The sequence below is a fragment of the Ochotona princeps genome, chromosome X, assembly GCF_030435755.1.
Source record: "Ochotona princeps isolate mOchPri1 chromosome X, mOchPri1.hap1, whole genome shotgun sequence".
Lineage (NCBI taxonomy): Eukaryota > Metazoa > Chordata > Mammalia > Lagomorpha > Ochotonidae > Ochotona > Ochotona princeps.
Genome location: NC_080865.1, coordinates 107507770 through 107509775, shown reverse-complemented (window position 1 = coordinate 107509775; position 2006 = coordinate 107507770). Strand labels below are relative to the sequence as shown.

Genomic DNA, 2006 nt, shown 5'->3' with positions numbered 1-2006 from the left:
GTGGGCCCGGGTTCCAAGCCGAGAGGTAACCAGTGAGCGCATTTTGGGTGGGGGGAGGGACAGGCCACCCCCGCGCCCTCGCGGAACGGACAGCAGTCCGGTCCGGATGGCGTTCAGGGGCGCACGCGCGGGGGCGCCGTGAGGGCACCGGGTGAGCCGGCCGGCCGGGCGCCCCGGGTTGGCGCGGGCACTCGGGCTCTCGGCTAGGTTCCGCCCCATCGCTGGGTGCGGTGGGGCCGGTAGGCCCGCCCTCGCCAGGCCCGGCCTCCGCTCCGCCCTCGGCTTGTCCACCGCCAGGGCAGGCCGGCGCGGGCCGTGGGCCGAGGAGGCCGGGCCCCGGGGCGTCGCAGAGGCGCGGCGCCGGCGCCGGCGAATCGGGCCGCTGCGTCAGCACGCTGGGAAGGGCCAAGGGCGGCCAAGATGGCGGCGGCCGCGGCGGGCCTGGGCGGTGGTGCGGGCGCGGGGCCCGAGGCCTCGGACTTCCTGGCCCGCTACCGGCTGGTGTCCAACAAGCTGAAGAAGCGGTTCCTGCGCAAGCCCAACGTGGCGGAAGCGGGCGAGCAGTTCGGGCAGCTGGGCCGCGAGCTGCGCGCCCAGGAGTGCCTGCCGTACGCGGCCTGGTGCCAGCTGGCGGTGGCGCGCTGCCAGCAGGCGCTGTTCCACGGGCCCGGGGAGGCGCTGGCCCTCACCGAGGCCGCCCGCCTCTTCCTGCGACAGGAGTGCGACGCGCGCCAGCGCCTCGGCTGCCCCGCCGCCTACGGGGAGCCGCTGCAGGCCGCCGCCAGCGCCCTCGGCGCCGCCGTGCGCCTGCACCTGGAGCTGGGCCAGCCGACCGCCGCCGCCGCCCTTTGCCTCGAGCTGGCGGCCGCCCTGCGCGACCTGGGCCAGCCGGCCGCCGCCGCCGGACACTTCCAGCGCGCCGCCCAGCTCCAGCTGCCCCAGCTGCCCCTGGCCGCGCTGCAGGCGCTCGGCGATGCCGCCTCCTGCCAGCTGCTGGCGCGGGACTACAACGGCGCCCTAGCGGTCTTCACGCGCATGCAGTGCCTGGCGCGGGAGCATGGCACCCACCCGGCGCAGCCGCCGCCGCCGCAGCCGCCGCCGCCGCCTCCCCCGGGGCTCCAGCAGCCCGCCCTGCCCGCCGCGCTGCTCGCCTCCAACGCGGGCCCCACGGTGCCCCCTCCCGCCGCACTGGGCGCCTTCTCCGACGTGCTGGTCCGCTGTGAGGTGTCTCGCGTGCTGCTGCTGCTGCTCCTACAGCCACCACCCGCCAAGCTGCTGCCTGAGCACGCTCAGACCCTGGAGAAGTACTGCTGGGAGGCCTTTGACAGCCACGGGCAGGAGAGCTGCGGGCCGCTTCCCGAGGAGCTGTTCCTGCTGCTCCAGTCCCTGGTCATGGCCACCCACGAAAAGGACACGGAGGCCGTCAAGTCGCTGCAGGTGGAGATGTGGCCGCTGCTGACCGCCGAGCAGAACCACCTCCTTCACCTGCTTCTGCAAGAGACCATCTCCCCCTCTGGACAGGGCATCTGATGCTCCCCGCCCTCACCCCCCCACACCGAGTGACTTCAGGCGACTCGGGCCAGCCCCACGCATCCATCCGCAGCCATCCTCTCTGGCGCGGGGCTGGGGGCGGGGAGGGGGCGTGAAGACACCCTGCGTGGCCTCTTCTGCCGCTGGCAGAATCCGCTCGGCCGCATCCCCGAAGACTGTTTCCGCAGGCAGCACGAGGGGCAAAGGAAGGCATCTGACAGAATCCCACGTGGCTGCCTTCTCCCTTCTCCGAGCGGACTGCCCCTTTTACCACCTCCCCTCGCTGCCTCCGGCCGCACGCAGACTCGTGCTCCTGTCTTCATTTCATAAGCAGGATCCCGTTCTGCATAGCTCTGCCCGAATGTGTAAGCCTGAAGCTCCATAGTGTCGTCGTGGCCCTTCATTTCTTAGCGCCCTTCGAGGTCTCAGACCGCCAGATGGCCTTCGTTCCGGCTGCTTCGGAGCTGTGGCCCCGG

At 73.0% G+C, this 2006-nt stretch overlaps 1 protein-coding gene across 1 annotated transcript; it reads left to right on the top strand.

The window, feature by feature from the left end:
- Positions 1–279: 279 nt before the first annotated feature.
- Positions 280–1567, top strand: LOC131478589 (40-kDa huntingtin-associated protein). The gene has a single exon (XM_058658945.1). It carries the CDS (start codon positions 421–423, stop codon positions 1528–1530), a length of 1110 nt encoding a protein of 369 aa, XP_058514928.1. The 5' UTR covers positions 280–420; the 3' UTR covers positions 1531–1567.
- The last annotated feature ends 439 nt before the right edge of the window (positions 1568–2006 follow it).

Bases quoted from the DNA above. Each gene is read 5' to 3' on its own strand.
- LOC131478589 (XM_058658945.1), top strand. From the start codon at position 421: ATGGCGGCGGCCGCGGCGGGCCTGGGCGGTGGTGCGGGCGCGGGGCCC.